We start from the raw sequence: 25,333 nt of genomic DNA on the forward strand, positions 1-25,333 counted from the left end.
CATCCTTCAAGCCATCTGGCATAATGGGGCAAGACCTTTGAGCTCAACCTTGCGGTCCTCCTGGGACTCATGCAGGTGGAAGAGCCAGGCATGGGCACCTCATCGTCGCCATCCTACAGGGACTGTCAGAGAGCAAGCTGCTGCTGGCCGGCCCCCACTCTGGGCTGGGAAAGTGAGCTCCTGATCATCCCTGAACACCACTGCATGATGGGCCTGCACAGGCCCCGTGGGGCACAGAGAGCATGGGTCCCACATATGGTGAGAGGGCCCACAAGCCTCAGGTCCTTTTCCACGGGGTTCTCTGAAGTTCCTTCCATCCCCGGCCTGGAGAGCCAGACAGCACCTCCTCCAGGAAGCCCTCTCTGACTTGCCTTGCTGGGTGCTTCCACGGCCCTCCACTGGGGGCATGGGTGGCTCTGAATTTCCACTGAGCTTGCTTGTCTGTTCCCCAATCTTGGCTGCTCCCTCTTAGTGTCCTGTCCCACATTGCTCTAGATGTATTCCTTGTATCTTACACATACTATAAGCTCAGTGGCTACGCATCAACTAATGAACACGAGTGAGTAAGTGAATGCATAAGTGAGTGAACGAATGAATGAATGAGCAGGTTTTCTAGCTGCCAGAATATGGATCCCCCATCAAGGAGAGGGAGGCCTGCAAGGGTTAACCAGGAGTCCGCCTGTGGTCTGAGGTAAGCAGGGAGCATATTTGTTCAGGTAAATAAGGAAGGATTACTTATAATGGGAAATCAGGCCTGGCCAACTCTTCATCTCACGGCTGCTTGCCTTCCTCCCAGCACATTCCTGCACTCTGCCCGTGTCCACACTGCCCTGCAGATCTGGAACCCCAGCCCACCACGGCCTCCATGTAAGCCCCTCAGGCTAGGTCTTGCCACCGTGCGGGCAGGTGGCCCCGGGCTGGGAGCGAAGGGCTCCCTTACAGGGCACACAGCCCTGAGATCTCAGAGGGCCACCCCTCGAGGGTGGCCAGGCCCCCAGCGGCCCACCCGAGTATCACCTCTGCCCCCAGCCCTTCTGGCCCCTGGTCCCACTGCCCCCCCAGATGCCTGGCTGAGACCCAGCGGTGGCCCGTGCTGCCCACGCCTTCTCCTGGCCCTCAAGGTTGGCTCCACGGTGGACGGCTCCCTGGGCACCAGGCAGACAACGGGTAAGTCTGGTGGGAGGGCAGAGTGCTTTGCCATGGGGGCTTCCCCCTCCCAGCCGTGCGGAGCGGGTGACAGAGGGCAGGAGTTGGAGGCATGGTCCCGGGTCCAGAACTGATCTCCCAGGCATTGCTGGCCTGTGATCTGGGCCCTTCACCCTCAGAATCCCCTGATCCTCCTTATGTTGCCCATCTGCGCCCCCTGCCCCGGGCTGACCCCAGAGCCCGGGTGAGCCCTTGGCCTGGTGAGGCCCAGGATGGCCCCCGTCTGGAGCCCACCTGGAGCCCAGCCCGTACAGCCTGAAGGGAAGCAGCCTTGCAGGTGCAGAGCCTCGGTCCCCGAGACACGGCCAGTTCTGCTTGGCTGGCGAAACACAGACGACCTTTCTGCCGCTGCCAGCCACAGCTGCTCTGCCAAGAGAAGGGTCTGCCTGGGGACAGGCCGCAGTGGGCAGGGGCTGGCCGAAGCCTGGAGGCTCAGGGCCGGGCTCTGGGTCGGAGCAGGAGGGACAGGCCCAGAGCCCGGGGTTTGGGCGGTGGTGGGCCAGGACCCAGGTGGGCTGGGGAGCTGCGGAGCGAACTAACAGGGCTCGAGTACCCAGGGAGGCAGAACGCCGGTCTGGGCGTTCTGGGCCTGCGGGCCCCGGTCTGGGCACGCTAGGAGAAAAAAGGGACGTCCTTGGGGACGCTCATGTCTAAGATTTGCCAGATGTCTGCTGTGGGGAGAGAGGGAAGTGATGGTGGAGAGGACAAGGTAGAAAGCCAGAGGGTCTGGATGTCTGGGGACTCCCCTGGAGGCTGGACCAGGTGTGCGCGTGTGTGCGTGTGCGTGTGCGTGTGTGTGCATGTTGGGAGTGGGCAGTCCCATGGAGCCGGCCCCGGATCCCCTCACCCACCCAGCAGCCCATACCCAGGCCACAGGCCTCCAGTGGCCCCTTCCCTATATGACAGTAACGGCCTTTCTCCTTCTCCTTAGTCAAGTCTAGGACTCGGCCTCATTTCCTGCTTCACGGCAATCCCCAGTAAGGCCGCATCTCCCCAGCACCAGCTGCTCGGCTGAGTAACAAAACAAACAGGCATCGGGCTTCCCCAGGCCCGAGGTGGCGAGGTGGCGGTTGGGATGGGCAGGAGACTCCCCAGCACACAGGGCACCCCCCCACCCCGGCCCCCACCGACACGACCCAGCCCAGCTGGGGGTGGGGCTAGAGCCAAAGACTCCCAGCTTGAAGTTTCACCCCGCCCCCCAAACTCACAGAACTTTGGGGAGAGGGAGCATCCTCAGGGCTCTTGGGGAGGTTGAGGTGCGGAGGAGATGCTCTCTGAGGGTGGGGAGCCACCCTCCCCTTTGAGAAGTGAAAAAGGCACTATGAGGACACCTGGAGCCGAAAACTCTGTCTCTACTGGACTCGATTCTTGTGAGTTAGCAATTATAAAACACCCACGGTAAAATGCGATGCCATTTGATTTTCCCAAGGACCCTCTGAATTGCATGGAGCTTCTCTGTCCACCAAGCCTGAGGGAAGAGGGCGGACACTCAGCAGGTGTTCCGTTGATCAGAAATAAGTAGAAAAAAGAGGAGAACCCACTTTCTTCCACTGAGGTCATTGCAGATACAAAGTTAATACCCTTGAAACAATCAGGGCCCCATTTTGTGCTTAAACAGCTTGGTGCGGCTTGAGTGTAACCTGGGGAAGTCAGTTCAGACTGACCTGGGGACAAAGACGCTTTGGGTGGAGGGCAGGAAAGGGTGGGTTCAGGCCCCCTGTGTGACCTCGGGCAAGTCACTTTTCCTCCCTGCCCTTGTAGCTCCTTGTCTGTGTAATGAGAAGGTTAGACAAGGTGGCCTCCTCTGTTAAAGGAGGCTTCGTGGAAGGGACAATCTGGAGCTGGATTTTGCAGGCTGTGTAGGAGTTGGTGGAGGCAGACTGGCTGGATGTGCCAGCTTTCTAAGATGTGTGCTTTCCCAGGCTTGTGCCCCAGGCTCGGGTCAGCAGAGGTGGGTGGCTCTACCTCTGGCTCCTCCTAGAGGCCAGGGAGGGGTGAGTGAGGCCAGCAGCTGCCCCGGGCTGGACTAGAGAGCAGGCTGACCTCAGGTAAGGCCCAGGCCTCCCTCGCCACCAACCTCAACTCTTCCCCAGCCTCCACCCACCATCACCACCTGCTTCTTCCTCTGTTCCCCTCATTCCTCACCCCATCACCTTTCCCTCCCCCTTCTCCAGCCCCGTCCCCTCACCTGCTCCCCGGTGCCACCTTTCTGAATGTTCCACCCATCTCAATTTGGTGCCACCTTCCTGAATGTTCCACCCATCTCAATTTGGTGCCACCTTCCTGAATGTTCCACCCATCTCAATTCGCAAGAAATTTCCATCCACCTTCCCTCAATCTTCATAAGCCTTAAGGCATGCTCTTGACAGCCCATTTAACAGACAGGATCACTGAATCTCCGAGGAAGCCAAGTCACTTATCCCAGTCCCAGAGCTAGAGAGCAGGGAGGTGAGGCTCCATCCTGGTCTGGGACCCTCCCCTTGCCCCCTCCCCGCCCCCATCCCATTCTTCACCCCGCCCTGCTCCCCTAGCCAAGGGAGCAGCCTGTCAGGTAGAACAACTCTTCCCAAAGCAAACTTTGCACAAGGCGAGTTGCCCTGGGCTCTTCCTGACATTTAATGCTGGGCTCCTTCCCCTGCCTCGTTTGAATGCTCCTGGCTCAGGAGGTGCCCCCTGCCAGATTCTCCTCTCCTACCTTTCAGCAGCTGGGGCGGGGCCTCCAGACCCAGGGAAGGTGAGCCTCCTCATCCCTCCAGACTGACCGCTCCTCCCCTGCCAGGGACCTGTGTGACTCTGCTGGGGACCAGATAGACAAGCCCCCATTCAGGACCTTAGAAAGGGACAATGAGGCCTCTCTGGGCACCACCAGAGTTGAGAAGCCCTCCCTTTTCCCTCCAGCTCTGGGATTCAGGAGAGGGGCCTGGGGGTGGCTGCCCAGCCAGGGTCTCAGCACCCAGGACTAGTGACATTGGTGGGGACCTAAGTGTCTCTGCTCTTGGGAGCAAGTTCTTCCCGCCTCTGACTCCCACACCCCCCTCCACAGGGCTCTAGGACAGAAGGGCGATGTGTCTCTGCTAACATTTCACAGATGGAGATGTGGGCCCCAGTAACTCCCTAGGAACCCATCCCCGCCTATCTAAACCTCTTTTGAAGCAATTTCTGTTCTTAGCCTCTCAGGACAGTTCATTCTGGACTTCTGTCATTTTGTGCAATGTTGGAGTGCTTTCACTTTGTCCTGAAACCCCAGGGTGTGCTCCCCAGCCCTATGATTGGGGCTCAGGGCGCATTTTCTCCCTCAGCCCTGTCAAGACTTTATAGATTCACCAACCCTGGTTTATGGAGTGCTGTGCCTGGCCTGGGGGAGGCCGCCGAGACACGTGAGGCTAGAGACTGGTGGGGGGGGGGGGGCGGGTAACAAATGTGCTCACCCGCCTCTGGGAGATCGCAAAGCCTGGCCAAACCCCAGAGACGCAGGTGCCTTTGAGTCCCTGTGTCACCGATGAGGAGGCAGAGGCCGAGAGGACGGGCCAAAGTGCCACAGGCAGGAGCCGGGCAAAGCCACGTGTTCTCACACCCTCAGGGACCCGGCTGCCCAGCGGGGCCAGTAGCTCGGGGAACAAGATGCCCATGAAACATTGAAGCCTGCATCCTGGAGCAGGTGCTGGGAGGGGTGGTATGGGGCCGAGGTGCTGGAGGAGCGCAGGGAAGAGGGGCGATTTGTGGGGTCCTGGGGAGACTGTGCCAGAGGGAGGCGGGGCAGCCCAGTCGGCACTGCTTGAGCGAAGGTGAAATATGCATGGCCAAGGGAGAGCAAAGGAGCTTGATGGGGTACTGAGACCAGACCTGTCTCAACAAGGGCTGAATGAAGACGTGAGCCGCAGTTTCTGAAAGTCAGGCAAGACTTGAACTTGATATGGCTGGAAATCAGGGCTGTGGCCTGACCACCCCAGCATCACTGGCTCTAAGCCCTGGATTTGTCCCGGCTGGGGTCTTGGCTGCCTGCATGAAGTGGGGAGGCGACGCTACTGGGGTTGGGAGTCCGTCTGATGCGCCATATGTGAGGCCAGAGGCAGCCTGCCAGAGCCCCTGCTTGGGCAGAAGGCTGGGCTGGGTTTTTCAGAGGCTCTGGACACCAACCAACTCCAGGGGAGGGAGGCAGGGAGGAGACACAGCCACACCCCTTATTCTGCCCAAATGTCCACCCTGAATCACGTTTCTACTTGCCGGGGGAGCCCCTAGAGTCCGCCTGTTTCTCCACCATCCTGCTTCCAAGTCAGGCTCAGGGGCAAGATGGGGGCCATGGGATCATAGAATCCAGACAGCGTCTGGGCTAGAAAAGCCCTGAGAGGTGACTTATCCCTTCAGAGGACAGAAAAGGACACTGGGGCCCGGAGGGGACCAGGGGCTGCCCAGGGCCCCACATCCAGCGCGAACAGAGCAGGACAGGGTCTCACATCTCCAGGGGCTGAGGGCTCCAGTTCTTCCCAGGCCACGCCTCCCCACCCCCTGCCTTTGGAGCAAACTCAAATACAGGGGAGAGCTTGAGGCTGAGGTGGGTTTCTGCACCTCCAGGCTGCAGGCGTCCACGCCACCCAGAGCTCCGCTGTGGGGCATTTGCAGGGGCTGGGTCAGCGGGAGGCCTAAGCAAAGGTGAAAGGGGTGGGCAGCAGGGGGACCCTAGAGGCTGGGAGGTGCTGAGTCACAGCACTGTGTGAAAAGAGGGAAGTGCTCCGTCTTGAGTTCCGGTCCCTGCTCAGTCACCACAGACACTTCCCTGGTCGCGGTCACGGCACCCGTGTCTGTCAGGTGGGAGTAATAGCGGCTGCCCCCTGGGTTGGCTGCGCGAACCCAAGGAAGCAGGTTATTTAGCTGGCCTTCACCTTGTCCCGGACAGGGTCACAAGCAGTGTCTGGAAGGCTGAATGCGTGGATGTCAGTGGTACCCGTGCAGCGGGAGCAAATGGGAGACGGAGCTGGTACAAATGTGCCTTTGGGCTCCTGGCTGCCCGAGGCAACTGTGGGGAAAGCAGACTAGACCAGACTCCTTGATGTTCCCTTGAACCTATTTGCTCCTGCCACCTGGCCCTGTGTCCCAACTCCCTACCCAGCTTCTGATTCCTATAGCCTCGCTGCACCCCACCCCCCACCATTCTCCACACACACCTCCAGGCTCAAGCTGAACCTCCCAGAGAACAGGGCTCCTGAAAAGTTAGGCCAGGGGCCTGCCCGGGTCTGGGATCTGACGAGGTGGGAGAAAGCCAGGAGACCTAGAAGAAACCTACCTCCCCCGTTCTCATGCTGAGCCCAAGATAGACAAGTCCTCCCCCAGTCACCCCTGAGGGACCCACCTCCCTACTCTCTGTCCTTGGAGTCGCCAGGGGCAGCAGGTGCCTGGGGATGACCACAATGGGGCGCTTGAGGAAGGCCAGAGCTGCCTGGAGGTAGCCAGCCTGGGACACCTTCCTGGGTAAGAAGGCAAATCTGTCCGGTGGAGAGAGGTGGCGCTCTGGACAGGGAAGGGTGGTCAGTAAGGAGGAGGCTGCGTCCTTTTATTGGGTCCAGCTCGTTCGAAGAACAGTTTTAAAGGGCAAAGGGAGCTGAGGTTCCATGGAGGGCGGGAGTGACTGAGAAGTAAGGGGGCAGGGGGAGGGGTGGAAGAATGAGAAAGTAGTGGGGAGAGGCTGGGTCCAGAGGCGGGCAGGGTTGGGCACTGGCCTCAGTCTCCCTGCATCCTGGGCAGGCCAAGCTTCTCTCCAAGGTGCTGACCAGCTAACTGGGGGGCAGGCCCGTGTGGCCCCTACCCACTCTGCATGGCCCCTGGCCAGGCCCTAGTCACACCCCCACAGTCCCCTGACCCTGACAGATTGAAGGAGGCCCTTGCATGGAGGGAGAGAGAGGCTGACAGCCAGGACGGTGGGCCACAGTGAGGAAGCCCCAGAAGGTCTGCCCCAGCTGGTGGAGAAAGGCCGACACAGAGCTCAGTGGCAGGTTCTGTCACCCCCGCCCCCCACCCCCACTCTCCCCTGGTGCTCTTGTCTTGGTGCTGGGGTCTGCAGCCAGGGTCCTGGGCTCTGGGCAGCCTGAGGCTGGGTCTCGCGATGGAGGTAGGGGCCCGAGAACATTTATCCCACCCGCAATCCCCCCGGGGGTGCGATCTGGGAGCCTGAACTGAGCAGGATGTGGGAGACAGGCTCCAAGCCCATAAGCGCCCAGAGCTGCCTAAAGACCTCCCTGGTAACTCCATTTCCCTGAGGCTGTGGCCTCTGGAGATATCAGGCGATCTTCTGCCGGTGCCAGGTCGGGGTGGCAGTGAGAACCCGGGAGGCCGGGCAGTGGCATGAAACGGCTGCTATAAATCTCCAACTCTGGGTCCCTCTGCCCTCTCTCCTTGATCTGCCTTCCTGAGGGAGTGGGAGGTGCTGAGAGAAGGGCCCCTGAGGAGGCTAATCCCTCTGGTCGCAGCCCCACGGTCCTGCTGGTCTGGCCCTAGATCTGGGCCTTGGCCTCCACCAGCTGTTACCAAATTTTCTTTGTTTGGAGTCTGAGCCAGAGCCTCTGGGGCAGGAGGGAGCCAGGACATGCTGAGCCTTAATCCAGACATGTGGTTTAATCCAGAAAAGATCAACTCGAGGTTTGGGAGCTGGAGGCATCGCTCAGGAGACGGGCAGCATCTCAGACCCAGCCTGCATAGGCCAGTGGGAGGGCTGGGCCAGCCTTCACAGGGGCCCGGGCTTGGCAAACATGGGGCTTGTCCCAGGACCCTGTGCCTATGGAGCAGGAGCCTGAGGGTCAGCGGGCTCCAGGTTTGGTCCTCGCTCTGCCATGACTATGGGCATGTCCCTGCCACTCTGTGAGCCTCATTTTCCCCAGTGCACATGTGTCTTCATGGGCGAACAATCACCTGTGGATGTAATCATGGTTGAACTGCACGGCACAGGTGGGAAGAGCTGGGAAGTCAGCTGTTGAGGAGGGCTTCCTGGGAGAGGAGGGGGCTTTGGGCTGAACTGTGATGAGAGGGAAGTGGCATCTTGGGCAGGGGGATGGCAACACAAAATAGCCATGTTGTGCCCACAGCACTGGGGCCAGGGGAGAAATGCCATTGTCATTAGAGCCCGGATACAGTCACCATGTCGATCGATCCTTGGTTTTGGTCCAGACCCTGCCACTGACCAGCAAATGAATCCCTTCCCCATATGTGATCTACAAAACTTTCGTATAACATATAGTCCCTTCCAACTCTGATAATCTGGGCTGGGTAGGAGGTGAGCTGAGACATGGGCACCAGCCATTGGGATTGCATGAGGGTGGCAATGGGGAGCCATGGGAGGTTCTTGAGCACAGGGGTGCCTGATGAAGGAGCATCGAAGGGAGATGAGCTTGACAGTGGCGTGGAGTGAGCAGTCAGGAGGTGGGAATGGACTTTGGAGGATCAAGTTGCCCAATCAGGAGGTGGGCAGGACCCTGGGAAAACGGACTGGCCAGCCTCAGAGGGAATGTGGCACAACGAGCACAGCCTTTGCGTGTCCAGCTGGGGACTTCTGGCAAGCTGTATTAAGACCTCTGTGCCCCCCTGTCCACATCTATAGAATAGGGCTCCCGAGCCCACGTCCCCTGGGGCTGTGGGTAGTAAAGGAGTGACAGGCGTGAATGCTCTGGGCCTGGGGAAGTGCTCACTGAGCAGTTATCTCTTCCGGCCAGAGTCTGGCCCCAGAGCCAGACGCCAGAGTTGCAGGCTGGACACTAAAACCCCCGGCTCCCTGACCAGTAAACCAAGGTCCCCCCGGATCTGGGCTGCGGGGGTGGGTCAGAGCATTCCCCACCACCTCCCTACCTGTGGACAGTCAGATCTTTCCTCCCACCGCACAATTATTATTTTTCACCAGGGAGGTGTTGGGAGCTGGGACCGAGCCTTGGTTGAGAGCAGGTTCCCTGGCATTTAGGAGCAAGGTGAGGGGGAGCTGAAATGCAGGGTGGGGCGGAGGCGGGAACTCGCCTGGACCAGGAGTCAGAAGACCTGGATCCAAGTCACTTATCTCTGCGCCTTCACTTGCCCATCCACAAAATGGGAATGAGCATAAGGCCCGGTTGCTGCTCTCTGAGGAAGGACAGATGCAAGGGGTGCTCGCTCAGTGAGTCAGGGATGTGTCATCACATCCCGGCCCAGCAAATGCTGCCACCTGCCCCACCCGTTCATCCTCACTGACCCCTCATGCCACCGTGCCCCGAAACAGCAGCTGCCTCCCACCCCACCTGTGGCTGCAGCCACGCAAGCAGGAGCGCCACGAGGGAAGCAAGTTCTTCTGCTTCTCGGAAAAGCTTTCTGTCTCCCTGGCACATGGCCCAGGGTGCTGGCAGAGACTATCCTAACGTGGCAGGCACGGGAGCCCTGGAGACGTGGATGGGGCGGGAGGCAGGAAGGGGCGACGAGGTGCGGGGCTGAGAGGGGCTGTCCAGGGGTGGGGCCTCCTAGGGGGTAGGGCGTGGGCATAGGCCAGGGTGGGGACCCGGGAGCAGAGGGGGCTGTTGGCACGGCCTGGGTAAATAATGTTGGGCCCACAGCACACATGTGTGTTTGCACAGAAGGCCTTGAAATGATTCCAGGCCTGCCCTCTGCCCCCTGCAGCCCCACCCCACCCTGACCTTTCCTTCCTTGTCACTTAAAGGAGCTCTTGAAAGGGAGAGTCGAAATCAAAGGGAACACCCTTCTCTCTTGCTGGCGTTGTCTCCGCCACAGGAAGTGGCACAGCTGCCATGTTAAAGTTGGGACTGTCGGGCACTGCACAAGAGAGGGGACGAGACAGAGCTGGAATTCCACTCGGGCCCCCTTCACCAAACTCTGCTCTCCAGAGAGAAAGATCGCTGTTTTCTGAGATATGTGAAGGTGTGGAATGGGCTAGCTGCAGGCCTAGAGAAGCCAGAAGGGTCTTCCCAGCTGGGTTCTTTCCCTGCGCCCCCTCCAGGGAGGGGTAAATGCCGCTGCACACCGAGGCTAACCGGGCAGCCAGGTCAGTCCCACGGGGGGAGCCACGATGGGCCGGGGAGCCCCCCACTGTCCCGGTGTGGCACAGTACATGTCACCAGCAGAGTCTACCGGTCCTTTGATTAATGCCTCTCCCTCTCACTGGCCCGATGCCTTTCAAGTGGCAATTCTCAAACGTGAGCTTGTGTCAGAATCACCCAAAAGCAGGGCGCCTGCGTGGCTCAGTCGGTCGGGCGGCCGACTTCGGCTCAGGTCATGATCTTGCGGTCCGTGGGTTCGAGTCCTGCATCGGGCTCTGTGCTGACAGCTCGGAGCCTGGAGCCTGTTTCAGATTCTGTGTCTCCCTCTCTCTGACCCTCCCCCGTTCATGCTCTGTCTCTGTCTCAAAAATAAACGTTAAAAAAAATTAAAAAAAAAAGAAAAAAAAATCACCCAAAAGCTGAAACACACTGCCGGGCTTTCCCGGGGCTTCTGACTCGGTCGCTCCGCGGTCGGCCTGAGAATCTGCATTTTTTGCCACGTTCCCAGGTGGCGCCGATGCTGCTGGCCCAGGCACCACGTCGTGAGGAACACGTGGGCCCACGTGAACTTGCCCTTAACGGGTTCGTCTGCTCCTTTCCTTCCTGCTGACTTTCATTAGGAGCGTGTACTTGTTGATAATCTTCCACCTCTGTCCTGAGTCGTGCTGGAGTCCCGGGCCCACAAATCACAGAAATAGCCCAGAAACCCTGGGGTTTTGGTACCTGTACATCTCCTGAGGCCCCTGCCTCACCCGATCCGCCTACTCCAATAGGGGGTGCAGAGAAAAAGGGCCCTCGGCAAAGCAGGGCCTGCATGACCGCTGTGGAAAGAGGCCTCCAGCTCCTGTTTTGAGGCCAAGTGGTAGCCCCCTGGGGGGCCTCGGGGCGGCAGGAAGAGTGGGTGTCTGAGTTTCTGGGGGCCTCCGTCGTTCCCCAGAGCATGCTCCTCCTCCCCTCTCTCGCCCTCCCCACACCCTTCCCCTGCAGGTGGGCACGGCCTCCTCAGGGCACACTCCTCCAGGGCGAGGGGAAAGGAGAGGGCCCTGGGGGCTGGGAGGGGCAGGGGGCAGTACCTTTGGGGAGGAAGAGGTGGGTAGGTACAAGGAACCCAGTCCTGAGCCAGTGTGGCGCCACTCAGTGACTGCCTCAGCACTGTCAATTTGTTCACATCCCCCAAATGGTGGTGGAGGGGAAGAGGGCCCGCCCCCCTGACTTGTGAGTGGCGTCTACCTTGCCACTCCCCTCACCTGCTCCTCGCTCCTTCAACCGCCAGGTGAAGGTGATGGTGACCTTCTCCCTTCCCCACCGTCTTTAGGAGAAGAATAAAAGAAAACAAGCTTTGCTCCAGAAAGAGAGATTTGGGTTAGCTCTCAAAAGGAACTTCCTCCACAGGACAGTGGACGGGGGATCTGGGCATGGGCTGGCCTGGGGCCAGAGGCCCGGACACTAAAGTTTACTTGTGCAGGCCTCAGTGTGCTCATCTACCAAATGGGGCTACTCATGCCTTCCGTTGTGAGGCTTGAATGAGGCCGAGGACCTCAGAAGGGTGTGGTAAGCACACCACGTGGGTAAAGATTTGCTGCTTTCAGCCAACCTGGCTTTCTTGGGGAAAGCTGTTTACACCTCACTTTCTTTCCCAGCCAGGAGCCTATCTACCCAGCCCTGTCCTAACTGCCCAATGACCCGGAAGCCCCAGCTCTCTCCCTGGCCCAGTGGGCCCCTCATCCCCATAACCAGCTTAGTGGCCCCCACGGGGATGGGGAAGCAGCCAGACCCTGACTGGCCTTCCTCTCTTATTTCTGCAGACACAGCCAGCAGCCCAAGCAACGGCGGCATGGGCAGCGCCAGCCCGGGCCTGAGCAGCGTGGCCCCCGGCCGCCTCCTGCTGCCCCCCGACGCTGTGTTGCGCACAGGCGTGGAAAAGGCGGCCGCGGGGGCGGTGGGGCCCGAGACACGGGACTGGAGCCCCAGCCCGCCTGCCACGCCTGACCAGGGCCTGTCTGCCTTCTACCTCTCCTACTTTGACATGCTGTACCCTGAGGATGGCAACTGGGCCACCAAGGGCCCCGGGGCCAGCTCTCGGGAGGAGCCACCTGAGGAGCCCGAGCAGTGCCCTGTCATCGACAGCCAAGCCCCCGGGGGCAGCCTGGACTTGGCACCGGGGAGTCTGACCCTGGAGGAGCACTCGCTGGAGCAGGTGCAGTCCATGGTGGTGGGCGAGGTGCTTAAGGACATTGAGACAGCCTGTAAGCTGCTCAACATCACTGCAGGTGAGCCTTTCCGCACGTCCCCCTCCGTAAGGCGGGCCGCAAGCAGGGCTGAGGTCGCTGGGGGTGTGGGGGGCCGCGCAAGGTGCACTCTGGCCACCCCTGGCCCGGCCTCAGCAACACCAGGCATGCTGGGGATTCCGCACATACAGTCAGCCCACGGCACACAGCAGCTGGGAGCCTGGGAAGGTTCCTACCCTCTCTGCCCCAACTGCTGGAGGCAATGCAATCAAGCTCTACACCATCTGACCCTCTACCCACCCCCGCAGAGGCGTCTCCACGCTCGCCTCATTTACTCTGCTCCAGCCACACCTGTTTTTTGCTGTGCCCACGACCCTCACGCCTCAGGACCTTTGCATCTCCCGGTCTCTCAATCCAAAACGTTCTTCCCCCAAAGAGTTCCTCGGTTCACCCCGTGCCTCCTTCAGATCTTGACTCAAATGGCACTGTCTTGATGAGGCTTTCCCTGCCCACACCGCCAACTCTTACTCCTCCTACCTGCTTTATTTCTCTCATCGCATGGACGGTCCGATGCCCTACATATTTTATTTATCCATTTTATTTGCTCTCTGTCTCCCCCACTGGAATGTACACACCCCAAGGGCAGGGATTTTCATTTGTCTGGTTCCCTGCTACATCCCCAGTTTCTAGGATGGCACCTCGCACATAATAGATGTTCAATAAACAGTAACTTCTGAATATGGCAGGCTGTGTTCTAGCACTGGGGAATAGAGTGGGGAACACAACACAAAAGCCCCTTTATCCATTGAGCGGACATTACAGTGAGGGAAACGGATCGTAGATAACTAGATAAATGTGTGTCACTGGTCCGGTGGTGATGAGGGCTCTGATGAGGAGGGGGCATTAGGAGTCCAGGCACACGTGTGTGCCTGGAAGGTGCGGTTGTGGGGCTGATGCTGTGAGTTGAGGGGCTGCGGGGTCTCCAGCCTCCTGTTCCCACATCGTCTCTCCAGCTTTGGGCAGGCCTGACCCATCTCCTGGGTCCCCGGATCCCGGCATTTGAGCATCCCACTCTCGTGCTGCTGTCACACAAAAAGTCTTCAGGCGTCCCTCAGGCCCAGCCCCTCCTCCTCAGAGTCATCCAGGCCCGGCCCCCGCCCCCAACCATCCCTGCAGGTGCCCCATGCCCGTCCTGCCCCTGGAGGTTTCCCCGTTCTGCCTCCTCTCCCACACCGGGCTGGGGAGGGGCCTACCCTCTGAACAATGGAGACAGAAACAAATTGCTTTGACCCTGGGAAGGAAAATGGGTTTATGAAGTGGGGGCAGCCCAGCCTGCAGGTCATCCAGCTAGGGCACCAGCTTAGGCCACAGTGTTCACTTGGAGGCCCCATTGTGACTGTGCCACCAGCCCAGCCTCCACCCACAGGCCCTGCCAGGCTCACCCCAGAGCAGCTCCCCGGGGAACCTAGCCAGTGACTCTCTTCCTAGCCTCTGCGGCCTGGAGAGCCGCATCATGACTGCCCGGTGCCCTGCCATTTATTCACTCAGTGCTCGTGCACTGAGCAGCTAGTACGTACCCGGCCCTTTGTTAGCTGTTGGACAAGAGGCTACAACGCTCTGTGCCTCAGTTTCCCCATCTGTAAAATACGGTGGAGATTAGGATTCGGGTTGCAGGACTAATTCCTGGTTGGGTTATTTTCCCTGGTTCCTTGAAGGGTTTGGGGAAGGCAAGAGGCAGCTGAGAGAGAAGCTCAGGTGTCTCTGGTTTAATGTCACCGCCCCCTCCGGGGAGGGGGCTTCCTGAGAGGCCTTCTGAAGGGACTGGAGGGGTCGGGGGGACCCGAGGTCTGGGTGAGGTGGGGGGTGCAGAGGCCCCAGGCTACCCTGCCCTGAGCCAAGTTTGTTTTTAGGACCCCGGCTCCTCTGCCTCACTCCCCTCTCTTCTTGGGTGCCCCCTCCACAGGGCCCCTCAAGGCCCTCTCTGGCCTGGCCTGTTCTCACCCCAGGAGCACACAATCCGGGCCACAAGCTTCCAGTTCCCACGGGCGCCCCGCCAGAGCAGAGCCGGCCGCATTCGGGGCGGTGGCCTCAAGTAGCCCGTGGAACTGAGGGAGTGTCTCTTGTCCAGACCCCGTGGACTGGAGCCCTGGCAACGTGCAGAAGTGGCTCCTGTGGACAGAGCACCAGTACCGGCTGCCCCCCGTGGGCAAGGCCTTCCAGGAGCTGGGGGGCAAGGAGCTGTGCGCCATGTCGGAGGAGCAGTTCCGCCAGCGCTCACCTCTGGGTGGGGACGTGCTGCACGCCCACCTGGACATCTGGAAATCAGGTGGGACGCGGCATGGGTGAGAGAGGCGCCTCCCGAGCTCCGAGCCAGGGACCCTGAGGGGGGCGCTAGGCTGGGACTCCTGCCAGGGTCGCTCTCTGCTGGGGAAGCAGCTGGTCGGTCCCAGTCCGGACTCTGTTCTAAATCTCAGCCCCACTTGCTGCTGCCTCCCCAGATCCTGGGCCGACTCACCAGCCCTGACCCACTCCCAGCCCTGGGCAAACCCACAGCGCTTAGGGCCAGAGCGTGTGGGAAGTTAAAAGGTAGGAGTCGGACTGTGAGAACGCGGACGGCATAGCTGATGGGGACCGTGGGGACCACGAAGTCCTCCTTTGTCCTTTTGAAATTGTGTTTGTCTGTTCTGTGTTGTCTTCCATTAAAGGAGTAATGAGGTAATCAGTGTGCATGAGTTCTCAAAAGACCATAATGGAAATAGTACCGTGAAAAGGAATTTCCCCCCTCGCTCCTGACCCCCTGCCTTCCAGTCCCCCTGCCTAGAGGCAACCACCGTTACTGGTTTCTTGGGTACGTGCTGGAGAGAGTCTATGCACACAACGAGCAAACATACACGTGTGGTTTTCACCCTTTTGTAACATGGATCGTGCCAGAGTATCACACTGTTCCACTCTTGGTTTATCTTGGACCTGGCTCCCCAGCAGCATCTCTACAGCTGCCCTATTTCTAATGGCTGCGTGCCAACCCCTTAATGCTTAAATCACCTCGCATCCCACTGCGTGCCCTGCACGGAGCTGCATGCTTTGGGGGAGGCAGTGCTTGCCTCACGAGTCGAGGCCCCTGCCCTTAGGGGTCTGGGATCAATAAAGGCATGGGACCCACTCATATGTATGACCAGTAGAGACCGGTGTCCTGCCCCCGCCCAGTAGCTGGCAAGTGCCTGGCTAGGGAGCCAGGTGGTGATGGGGGCAGAAGCTGGCTGCCCCCATCCACGCCGCTTGGCCTCAGTCCCACCCGAACACCCTCTTCTGCCCTCTGGGTCTGCCCTGGGTCTCAACCTTCTCTCCTTGCCCCGCAGCGGCCTGGATGAAAGAGAGGACTTCTCCTGGGGCGATCCACTACTGCGGTGAGCCAGGGCCAGCAGGGAGGGGCCAGGGCTCTGGGGTGCAGGGTCGAGGGGTGGGGCCCCACTCACCGCCCCCCTCCCTGGCTGCCCAGCTTCCACCAGCGAGGACAGCTGGACCGACAGCGAGGTGGACTCCTCCTGCTCCGGGCAGCCCATCCACCTGTGGCAGTTCCTCAAGGAGCTGCTGCTCAAGCCCCACAGCTACGGCCGCTTCATCCGGTGGCTCAACAAGGAGAAGGGTGAGCCGGGCTCCCCACGCGAGCCGCGAGGGGATCGGGCCTCACTGACGCTGGCGGGAGCCTGCTGGCCTCCTGCCAGGTGCCAGGCACAGGGACGGCTGGGGGCTGGGTGGGGGGGGGGGGGGGAGGAGCCGTCCCCCACTTTTGCCCCGAATGCCGGACACGCTGCGTCACTGGAGCGTCAGGATCTGCGTGCAGCTTGTGTCTCCTGACCAAGCTCTGTCCTATACAGGACCCCCAGCTCCACACGGGGCCGGGGACATGCTAGGGACTTAATACTCTGCCGAGAACTGGACACAGTCTTCCCCTTCAAAACATCATAGCTTCCCCCCATTTTTGGGGGGCCTGGGTGGCTCAGTCAGTTAAGCGTCCGACTGCGGCTCAGGTCATGATCTCATGGTCTGCGAGTTCGAGCCCCGCGTCGGGCTCTGTGCCGACAGCTCAGAGCCTGGAGCCTGCTTCTGATTCTGTGTCTCCCTCTCTCTCTGACCCTCCCCCGTTCATGCTCTGTCTCTCTCTGTCTCAAAAATAAATAAACATTAAAAAAAATTAAAAAAAAAATCATAGCTGCCTCAGGGAGACTGATGTGCCCGGTGAGAAATACCACGTGGGCCTCATAGGCAGTATTAGATTTCCAAGAGGCCAGATAAAAAAAAAAAAGGTAACAGGTGAACTTTTCTTTTAAAGTTTATTTACTGTGAGAGAGACAGAGTGCAAGTAGGGGAGGGGCAGAGAGAGAGAGAGAGAGAGAGAGAGAGAGAGAGAATCTCAAGCAGGCTCCATGCTGTCAGCACAGAACCCACATGGGGCTCGAACTCATGAAACCGTGAGATGGTGACCTGAGCCCAAATCAAGAGTCAGATGCTTAACCAACTGAGTCACTCAGGTGCCCCTTAACAGGTGAATTTAATTTTAATAAGCTTTTATTTAATCTAATATTACAGATTATTAAAATTTCAACACATAATCAATATAAAAATTACTAATGAGACATTTTTACTAAGTCTTCAAACACTGGTGAGTATTTTACACTTATAGTACATCTCAATTCGGACTAGCCACATTTCAAGTATTCAAGGGCCACATACGGCTAGTGGCTACCTCACTGGACAGTGCAGGACTAGATGGTGTGTGTGTGTGTGTGTGTGTGTGTGTGTGTGTGTGTGTGTGTGTGTGTTGGAAAAGACTCAGAGCCAAGAAACCTGCGTTCTAGGCCCTATCCTGTCATTAGTAGCTATGGGTATTGGGACCTCAGTCTTCTTATATGTAATATGGACAGGATTCATTCCTCCAACAAACCTTCACTGAGTACATCCTCTGGTTCCACACCAGCCCAGCCAACATTTACGGAGAATAAGTGTCCCTTTGGTGCAGGGCGGATTCAGCTGCACCCCGTCCTCGAGGGACCTGCAGGTTATAGGAGAACCAGCAGTGAAATGAGCTGGGGTACAGAGCGTGCCGGGGCTGCGACAGGGCGGTGGGGGCAGCTGTGCCTTGTTCAGGTGGACTTCCCGGGAGTGGTGACTTGGGCTGAGTGTGAAGGACAAATAGGGGCTAGAGGGGGTGGAGAGAAGTTCCTGCACAAGGCACGGTAACCCTCATGTCTATTTGAGACTCAATGCGAGCCCCGTCCTCAGGAAGACAGTTCCATGATAGACTTCTAGGGAGAGGAGATCAGGGAGGGCAAAGTGGTCTGGGAAGGCTCCCTGGAAGGAGTGGGCTGGCTTGGGTTTTGCCAGGAGGGTTTAGAATGAGAACTGGGATTGTTAACAATGTAATAGTTCCTCCCAAGGGAAACTTCTGTCAGACTCCGCTGGAAGCACTTTCTGTCGCCACTCAACAAACAGTAGTCATTACAACCCCCTCCACCCTCACAATAAAGGGGCCTCAAACAGCTTCTCGAGGTAGAATATGGCAGAGACGGGCTTCAAACCTAAGGCAGCCTGTCTCCAAATCCACTCTTTTCCCTACCTGCTCTGAATTAATCCTACCAGAAAGGGCCGTGTTGGCTTCGGCTGAGGATGGCAAAGAGGTCTTTCAGGCTTGGGAGCTGCTGGTCAAGGTGGTGGGGGCGGGGGCGGAAGTGGGGATGACCTTGACAAATGAGCTGTAGGCACAGCTCAGAGCCCCATAGGGCTTCTGCGCAGGGTGTGCAAACCCCACAGTAGGAGCAGAGGCTGGCAGGGGCCAGGCCCTCGGGGCCCCAAATAACCCGCTAAAGTACGCAGGCTCACCCTGCACTCAGCAGGTTTGTGACCCCATAGTATCATTTATCACTTACTGGGGCACAAATTTCCTTAACCCTTGCTGCCACCTTGGGAGTAGATAGTATGCCCCCCCACGCCCCCAGCCTGGCCCTCACCCCCCACCGCCGACACTGACCTGCTGGTTTTGGTCTTTCTCCCTCCTGGCACACCCCCGCCTTGCACCGCTGGCTCTCTCTGGGCCCACCTGCTCCCCCAGGCATCTTCAAAATTGAGGACTCCGCTCAGGTGGCCCGGCTGTGGGGCATCCGCAAGAACCGGCCGGCCATGAACTACGACAAGCTGAGCCGTTCTATCCGCCAGTATTACAAGAAGGGCATCATCCGGAAGCCAGACATCTCCCAACGCCTCGTCTACCAGTTCGTGCACCCCATCTGAGGGCTGCAGGCCAGGCCCTAGGCCTGAAACTCGCCCTCGCCAGACCTCCCTCCTGCCCACCCCTGCCTCTGCCGGACCCTGAGCTGAGGGAGACCGCAATCTCCTGGCGTCGGAGTCTAAGGTCCTGGAGGGGACGGCCCTCTGCTTCCAGGGGCGTAAATGAGCTCTCCGGGGTCCGGGGAACCCCAGGGTGGGAGCGCTTCCTCCTCGGGCCTGACTGCTCACATGCCCAGTTCCCTGGAAGATGGAAGGAGACAGGGCTGTCCTCAGTGTTCATGGCTCCCCGGGGAAGGCCATCCCTCCACCCCAGCCTCTGACCCCAGAATTTCCAGAGCAGAGCCGACAGAATGACAGTGACTTAGCCAAGGCCACTAGCAGTCCAGTGCTCCCTGCTGCCCCATCCTGCACCATGCTTGGCATGGTGCTAGGAGACGTCTGTGCCCCCGAGTCGGGAAGCCTGGGGTGCCCCTGGGAACCGATAATAAAGATACTAGAGAACTACCGTGGCCCCAGTGTCTGTGCAGCGAGTGAGTGGCACAGCCCCGAGGCCACCACTGCTCAAAGTGGTTGTCACAGTGGCCTTGGGGTGGTCACAGGGGGCTTCCTGGGGGAGGTGGCATTGAGCGGAGTCTAAACAGAAAAGGGTAATTAATTGGTAGAGGCCATGGGAGAGAGGCAGTGAGCCTTGAAGGCCTGGGAGGGGCTAGAAACACCCTCATCTCCTCCCACCCACATGGGGGCCCATAGGAAGGAGCAGGGCTGGGGCTGAAGAGGGTCTACCTACTTAGGCAGGGGGAGATGGTGGCGTCCTCCACGGCCTCTTGCTGTGCTGTAGATCGGGGGCTTTCTGCCTTAAGTGGCCAGGCTGCTTAACCCTCTTGCGAGGGGCCCCTGAGCCCTGGTCTCTGCTTGGCCAACCAGAATGGCTCTGGGATGGGGCAGCAGGGGTGAGGAGAGAGTGGGCACTTCAGCCCCCACTATGAGACCCTGGCTCGACAGCAAACGGGTGGAAGAGAGGTTGACTTGTTTGTGGTGTCTCTCTTGGAGGGTCCCGGACCTCTGCCATGCCCTCTGCCGAACACCCCAGGGATGGGGATAGGTAGGGCTCAGAAGGTCTGTATGTGTGCTGGGTGGGGAGAGGGGGACCTACCACCCACTCTCCTGGGGGCATCAACTGTCTCAGCTTCCTCACATTTGCTCAACAGTGACCTGAGGGCCGACTGCGTGCTAGGTATTTCTACCGCTTTTTTGTCATGAACCCTCCCGACAAAACTGTGAGGTAGGCGTGACTCCCCTATTCTGCGGACCATGAAACTAAGGCTCAGAGCAGTTAAGCAACTTACTCGGAGCCACACAGCCAGCCAGCGGCAGAACCAGGAGCTGGACCCACAAGGACAGCGCGCTCTCTGCCCCTCCACGTCTCCTGCTTTGTGGCTGGTCGGCACCTTTGGCCTCCATAACCCGTAGGTTCTGATGACAGGCTTCCAGGAGACAGGACTGGGAGCCTGTCAGTGCTGCCCAGGCCACTGGGGGTTAAATGCTGCCCTATTCTGCTGCCTTCTGCCCTCAGCAATTTTATTGTCTCCAGAAGAAAGTTTACTTCTGCCAGTGAGCAAACACCACCTTGGCATCTGTCAGTTGGGACTGGACTGGCAGGAGGAGGGGGCCCTGCCCCAGGCCTGTGCCTCGGCCGTCTGCCTCCTCCCAGGGAGGGGGCCGCCTGGGACCCTGGCCAGAAGTCAGCTCAGCTCTGCTGAACTGGTTTTTTCTCCAGCCTTCTTGACCTGCCCCCAGCCGAGTCCCTGGAGCCACCTGCTTGCAGGTTCCCAGCTCGACCCGAACCTGGAGCGGCTTGGGGTCTTGGGCTGGGGCTGGGAGGGAGGAAAGGAAGGGGAATTAGGGGCCAGGAGTGGGGCACAGGAGCTACTTCCAGAAAGGAGAGCTGTGGGGGGCTGAGGCAGGTCCCCGCTGCGTGGGTCTGCCACAGTGCACACATCCCCTTGGCAGACACACACCCATCCGGTGACACTTTGTGTGCTGACAGCAAACTTCAGAGTCCTCTTCTTCCCCCTCCGCACACCTGTCCGGCAGAACTCCCTCCAGCCTGCTATTCCCTGACCCTGCTCCCGGGACTCTGCCTGCAGTGCTCCCCGCAGCTGCATGGAAGAACCTGCACAAAAGGCAACCTCGTCTTTACTTGAAGGCTCTTCTGTTTGGCTAAAACCAGGGGCTTGTCACTGGAGGTGGATCTGGGGGAGAAAGGACACAAGGTGGAGAACAGATCACCCGCCACCTTGACCTTTTCTCCCTGTCCAGAGGCCAAGGGGACAGCAGCAGGGGCAGGGGAGGCGGGGGGGCTGCAGTATATTTGCCTTGAATAATGGGTTTGTGTCCGGGCCCTGCCAGGCTGCCGGGCCCAGAGGGGCCTCAGAGAGACATCCGACCTGACTGGGTGAAGCCAAGGCCGGGGTGCGGGTGAGGACGTGGCGAACTGGCTGCAGAACTCCAGCCCTGGCCCAGAGGGGACCTAGCTGGGGGTGGGGAGGCTGGAGCAGGGCTTGGGCAGGGTGTGGCCCCGGCAGGGCACAGCCAAGGGTCCAGAGCCTCGGTCCTGCCCACTCCCTCGAGCAATCCTCCAGGAGGAGCCCTCCCAGGGGTCCCACACATAAATGCCGTCAGAGGACAGGCAGGACACAGAAAAACATGGCATGACCTGGTATCACACCGCAGAGAGCCTGGGACTCTGAACAACCAGGAACCACAGGCCTCGGCAGTCACTTTTACAATTCTGATTTTAAAAAACAGGGCGCCTGGGTGGCTCAGCCGGTTGAGTGTCTGACTTCGGCTCAGGTCATGATCTCACAGTTCGTGAGTTCGAGCCCCGCGTCGGGCTCCGTACTGACAGCTCGGAGCCTGGAGCCTGCTTCAGATTCTGTGTCTCCTTCTCTCTCTGCCCCTCCCCTGCTCATGCTCTGTCTCTGTCTCTCAAAAAAATAAAAATTTAAAACCTGGGGGCACCTGGGTGGCTCAGTCAGTTAAGCATCCGGCTCTTGATTTCTGCTCAGGTCACAATCTCATGGTTCGTGGCACTGGGCCCCATGACTCTGATAGCACAGAGTCTGCTTGGAATTCTCTCCCCGTCTGTCTCCCTCCCCTATTCATGCGTGCTCTCTCAAAATAAAAAACGTAAAAAAAAAATCCAAACCTATTTAGAGGTCAAACCTTGAACTTGAGTTTGGGACCCCCAAGTATCCCAATGCTCTTGGTCAGTGCTCATCACCAGGCACCCAGAACAGTAGGGTCACACCATCTGTCACCCTCCCTGTGCAGCAGCACCCGGGGCCCCGGAAGGTTAAGAGACCAGCCGCCAGCCCACTGGTGGTCAGCCAGGACAGCACGCAGCATGCTGGGCACCATCCCCCCTGACAGACACCCCTGCCACAGAGAACTCTCAGCTCGAGAGACACACAAGACTCAAGAGGACCACATCCAGCCAGGTTGACACAGTTCCGGATTTTATCCACAGTCGTACAATCACAACTGATATATATATATATTTGTATTTATATACCTTTAAATTACACAATCATGTACAAAACAGGTGCATTGCTGAGACCACAGCACTTCTCGGAGTTTCACAAGTGTCGGACTAATGGAGTCAGGAAGCCTAGGGCAGCAGATGGCGGGCGGCAGGGCAGCCCTGGTCCCTTGCAGAGCCGGGCTGCAGAACGGTGGTTAACTGGGGACAAAACACATTAGTCGCCGAGCCCCACAGGGCGGGCCCGTGCAGCATTGAGGGTGTGGGTAGGGGGCTACAGGAGGTGGTGGGCGCAGCGGGGGCTCGGTGGTGAGTGCCCTGACACCAGCACTGACAGGCGGGGCCAGGCCCCTAGAGCTCGGGGGAGGAGGGGGGGACCGCCAGGTAGGAGACCCTCCGTCTCCGGGGTCCTGAGGAGCCTGGGGACCGAGGGAGACTGGTCCCAAACTGGGCCGTGGAGGTGGTTGCTCAGAAAGGATGGGATTTCAAGTCCCTGCCCCGGGGGTGGGCAGCTGGAGTGCTGAAGGGGACAGGTCTGGGGTCCAGCCAGGACCACAGACCCTCCCCAGGTGCTAGAAAGCCACTGGCACAGAGAGGGGGAGCCCAGGCCCCAAGGCGCAGATGTGCCAGTTTGCTGCCTTCCAAGGGTGGTGAGGGGCAGAGGCCTCAACCCCAACTCCCCCACCTGGAGGAGAGACCCAAGAGGGTTTTGTTCTGGAACTGGGAGGGCGGAGGGCTTCCAAAATCTTGCTTCAGGCTCCGAGGGGGCCTAGGGCACATCTCAGGCTGCAGCGGATGCCCAGAGAGCAGACAGTGACAGGAAATGGGGTGCTGGGGGTGGGGAGTCTGCCTGTCCCTGGGGGTGCCATCATCCCCCCCTCCAACTCCCCTGGCCCAGTTCAGGCCCCTGCCAGAGTCTCCCAGGATCTCTGCACTGTGAACAAGGGTCAGGGCCTGGAGGATGGGGTCCATGGCCTAATAGTAGACTGTCGGGGGAAGGAGCAGGGAGCAAAAGAGGACTGAGGGGGTGCCAGAGGGCTGGGTATCCCACTGTCTTTACCTGGAGGCCGGGAGGGAGGACGGCGGGGGGCGGGGGGCAGGTGCTGTGGAAGGGGGTGGGTGTCTGCAGCGCTGAGGCCCAGAAGCAGGGCTCTGCCGGCGCTACCGGAAGTCCCAAGGCCTCACCCTTGAGGCTCCCAAGAGATCCTTCTTCCAGCCATGTCCTCCCACCTCGAGGTTTTTGTCCTGCCCTGGTCTGTTTCCCGGAGCCTCCCAGGGGCCCCCACATATGGGAGAGGCTGGTACCTGGTACTAGTATTTAGTAGCTTTCCTTCACTAAACACAGGAAACACTCCAGCTCTGGGCAAGCCTTTTGCCTCCCCCCACCCCCAAATGTCCTTTAACTGCTACCCAGGCTTAGACATAAGGAGGGGCTGCCAGCAGGGGGGATGCCGCTCCAAGGGCAGGGGCTGATTGAGGAGGAGGGGACAAGGAAGAAAGGGTGACTGTCCTGCCCCTGAGGGCCCGGGCCCCTCCCTCCTGCCAAACCCCTGTCTTTCCCGTTGGCTGCAGTGTCCCTGATGGTGCCAGGCTGGAAGCTCCCTCAGACACCGCCCCCCCTCCCCCAGTGTCTTCCCAGACAGGCGAGAGAGGGGAAGGGCAGATGGGAGGCCACAAGGCTTAGTCTCCTGCAGGCTGGCCGAGCCTAGTGCAACTAGGGCTTCAGATGGACATGGAGGGAGGAAGGCGGGCGGGCAAGGTGCCCTCCCCCTCCCCCCCCAGGAAATGGGAGGAGGCTGCTACAGTTGCCGGCTTTGCCCCAGGCTTTGAGGCCCCTCCCCCTGCCTGAGGACTCATGAGATGGAGGCAGGGTCTCCGCAGGTGACCAAGAGGTATGGCCCTGAGGAAGAGCCTGCGCCCAAAAGGCCAACAGCTGGAAAGAAGGACCCCAGCAGGGTCTTGGTCCCTCAGCTGAGCCTCACCCCAGTGACACTGTCCTCAACTCCAGCTCACCCCTGGTCATGTCTGGGGGAGTCCAGGGATCCCGGGAAGCATCTAGGGGAGAAGAGAATGACGGTTCCTCCTCCAGCCCCACCAGGCATTAGGGGCGAGGCCAGGAGAAGGGCACTCCCCGAGGCAAAGTGGAAGACTAAAGACTGGGAGGCCCCCCTTTCCTGGGGTCTGGAGGGGAGGCCTTTGAGAGTAGGGTGGTGGAGAGAGGGGACCATCGTGAGGCAGAAGGAAGAGATCAGAAAACCGAGCCCAGAGAAGAGGAGGGGGACGGGTGCTGGCAGCCTGGGGTGGGGGTGAGGGGTGTAGTCTGGGGGAGTGAGGCAGGAGAGAAGGGTCCAGGAGACATCCCTCAGGGCTCAGGAGACTCTTTGGTGGGATCTGAAGAGCAATGTTGGAACATCTCTGTTGGGCTAAGTACTAGGACCCTCGCCTACCCTGGGGCCATCACCCCAAGTCCCACCACCGCCCTGGCCTCCAGGCAGCCCTGCAAATGCTTCTGTCTCTGTATTTTTTGTTTTGTTCTGTTTTGACTTTTAAAAAAATAAAAGCTTGATCGGAAAATATGTCTGGAACTCTATGGCGAGGGAAGAGGGACAAGAGAGAGAAGGGAGGGGAGGTGGCGGGTGAGGAGTGAGGGGTGGTGTGAAGGGGAGCAGGGCAGCTAGATGGCCTCCACGTAGTTGGCGGGATAGAGGCCCAGCTGCCCACTGTCCAGCCGCCCGCGGCACCATCCCTGCTCGTCCTCCTCGCCCAGCTTGGTGAGCTCATCTCCTAGGAAGGGGACACAGAGGAGCTCATTGACGGGGGTGGGGTGGGGGGGGGTAATGGGGACGCTTAGAGAGAGTTTAGGTAAGCCCTCCAATACTATTATTCTAGGCCCACCCCAATGCCCTCCCATGACTGCCCCAAGCTCACTCTGAAGATCAGCCCCAGCCACACCCCCACACCCAAACACCTAACCTAGTGCTGCCCCCAGCCAAACAGCTAATCTGGGTCTCGGTCCTGCCTCCCAAGCCCAGGCCCCGCCTCTGGCTCCCTTTTTCTAATCCTGTCCCTTCTCCAGG

General features: G+C 59.3%; 2 protein-coding genes across 4 annotated transcripts in view; one reads left to right on the forward strand and one right to left on the reverse strand.

Moving 5' to 3' along the window:
• Positions 1-736: 736 nt before the first annotated feature.
• SPDEF (SAM pointed domain containing ETS transcription factor) lies at positions 737-19,216 on the forward strand. Its single transcript, XM_027057952.2, has 6 exons — positions 737-1,167; positions 12,011-12,475; positions 14,562-14,759; positions 15,790-15,837; positions 15,930-16,076; positions 18,540-19,216. The coding sequence occupies exons 1-6, from the start codon at positions 741-743 to the stop codon at positions 18,716-18,718; spliced, it is 1,464 nt and encodes a 487-aa protein (XP_026913753.2). The 5' UTR covers positions 737-740; the 3' UTR covers positions 18,719-19,216.
• A 2,996-nt stretch (positions 19,217-22,212) lies between these two features.
• PACSIN1 (protein kinase C and casein kinase substrate in neurons 1) overlaps positions 22,213-25,333 on the reverse strand; it is a 52,721-nt gene continuing 49,600 nt past the window's right edge. For all 3 annotated transcript variants that reach the window (XM_027057953.2, XM_027057954.2, XM_053222919.1), the window contains exon 10: positions 22,213-25,040. In XM_027057953.2, coding sequence (XP_026913754.1) covers positions 24,931-25,040 — 110 coding nt within the window. In that variant the 3' untranslated portion in view covers positions 22,213-24,930. The remainder of the gene's footprint in view (positions 25,041-25,333) is intronic.

The sequence above is a fragment of the Acinonyx jubatus genome, chromosome B2 (assembly GCF_027475565.1).
Source record: "Acinonyx jubatus isolate Ajub_Pintada_27869175 chromosome B2, VMU_Ajub_asm_v1.0, whole genome shotgun sequence".
NCBI lineage: Eukaryota > Metazoa > Chordata > Mammalia > Carnivora > Felidae > Acinonyx > Acinonyx jubatus.